Genomic DNA, 1,474 nt, shown 5'->3' on the forward strand with positions numbered 1-1,474 from the left:
GAAAGCCTTTACCCAGCATGGGTCATGCCTTGTCTTCCTAGCCTTCCCCAGATCATATACTTTAGCTCTCCCCAAATCCAGGAGACCATGTGTGATTAGGGCCAAATTACATACGGCTGTCTTGGAATAAATTTTCTCACTTTACTATTGATTTCAACTCATAGATTTTTATTTTAGTTCCCTTGAATGTTTGTCAATATTGTTCCAAATTTCATTCATGCTTATTACATGTTCTTTATATAACTCTTAATGTGCGATCACCTCAGCCTTATTCTCCATATCGAAATACACTCTTCTTTTTCATTTTCCTTCAGAACTCAAGTCTTAGAAGGCAGCAGAGAGCTCATAATATAGAGAAATCCTACAATTGTGAAGAATGTGAAAAGTGCTTTACCAATGCCTCAAATCTTAGAAATCATAAAACTATTCATACTGGAGAGAAACCCTACAAATGTGAAGAATGTGGCATGTCCTTTTCTGAACACTCAATACTTAAGAGTCATTACAGATTTCATAATGGAGAAGAACCTTACAAATGTGAAGAATGTGACAAGTGCTTTACCAGGGCTTGCTATCTTAGAAATCATAAAAATATTTATACCAGAGAGAAACCATACAAATGTTAAGAATGTGGCAGGTCCTGTACTATGTGCTCAACACTTAAGAGTCATTACAGAATTCATACTGGAGAAAAACCCTACAGATGTGAAGAATGTGACAGGTCCTTTAGCAATGGCTCAACCCTTAAGAAGCCATAAAACTATTCATACTGGGGAAAAACCTTACAGATGTGAAGAATGTGACAAGTGCTTTATTAAAATATCAAGTCTTAGAAGTCATAAAAATATTCATACTGGGGAGAAACCATATAAATGTCGAGAATGTGACAAGTGCTTTACTCAAAGGTCAAGTCTTGGAAGTCATAGAAATATTCATACTGGGGAAAAACCCTACAGGTGTGAAGAATGTGACAAGTGCTTTACCAGGGCCTCACATCTTAGACGTCATAAAACTATTCATACTGGGGAAAAACCCTACAGATGTGAAGAATGTGACAGATCCTTTAGCAATGGCTCAAGCCTTAGAAGTCATAAAATTATTCACACTGGGGAGAAACCCTACAAATGTGAAGAATGTGACAAGTATTTTAACAAAGCCTCAAATCTTAGATGCCACAAAAATATTCATACTGGGAAGAAACCCTACAAATGTGCAGAATGTGGTAAGTCCTTTAACCACGCCTCACATCTTAGTTGTCATAAAAGGACTCATACTAGAGAGAAACCCTACAGATGTGACGAATGTGGCAAGTTCTTAACTACGCGCTCATCACTTGAGACTCATTACAGAATTCATACTGGAGAGAAACCCTACAAATGTGAAGAATGTGGTAAGTCCTTTAACCACGCCTCATATCTTAGACATCATAAAAGGACTCATACTGGAGAGAAACCCTACAGATGTGAAGAATGTG

At 37.3% G+C, this 1,474-nt stretch overlaps 1 protein-coding gene across 1 annotated transcript; it reads left to right on the top strand.

Moving 5' to 3' along the window:
• Window positions 1–711: 711 nt before the first annotated feature.
• On the top strand, window positions 712–1,462 carry LOC103746113 (zinc finger protein 678-like; the record flags this gene model as incomplete). The annotated part of the gene is made up of 1 exon (XM_029553602.1): window positions 712–1,462. A coding segment is annotated over exon 1 (730 nt), but the record flags the coding sequence as incomplete, so codon positions are not given.
• Between the last annotated feature and the right edge of the window lie 12 nt (window positions 1,463–1,474).

This window comes from Nannospalax galili, unplaced genomic scaffold, assembly GCF_000622305.1.
Source record: "Nannospalax galili isolate Female #2095 unplaced genomic scaffold, S.galili_v1.0 scaffold3204, whole genome shotgun sequence".
Taxonomy (NCBI): Eukaryota; Metazoa; Chordata; class Mammalia; order Rodentia; family Spalacidae; genus Nannospalax; species Nannospalax galili.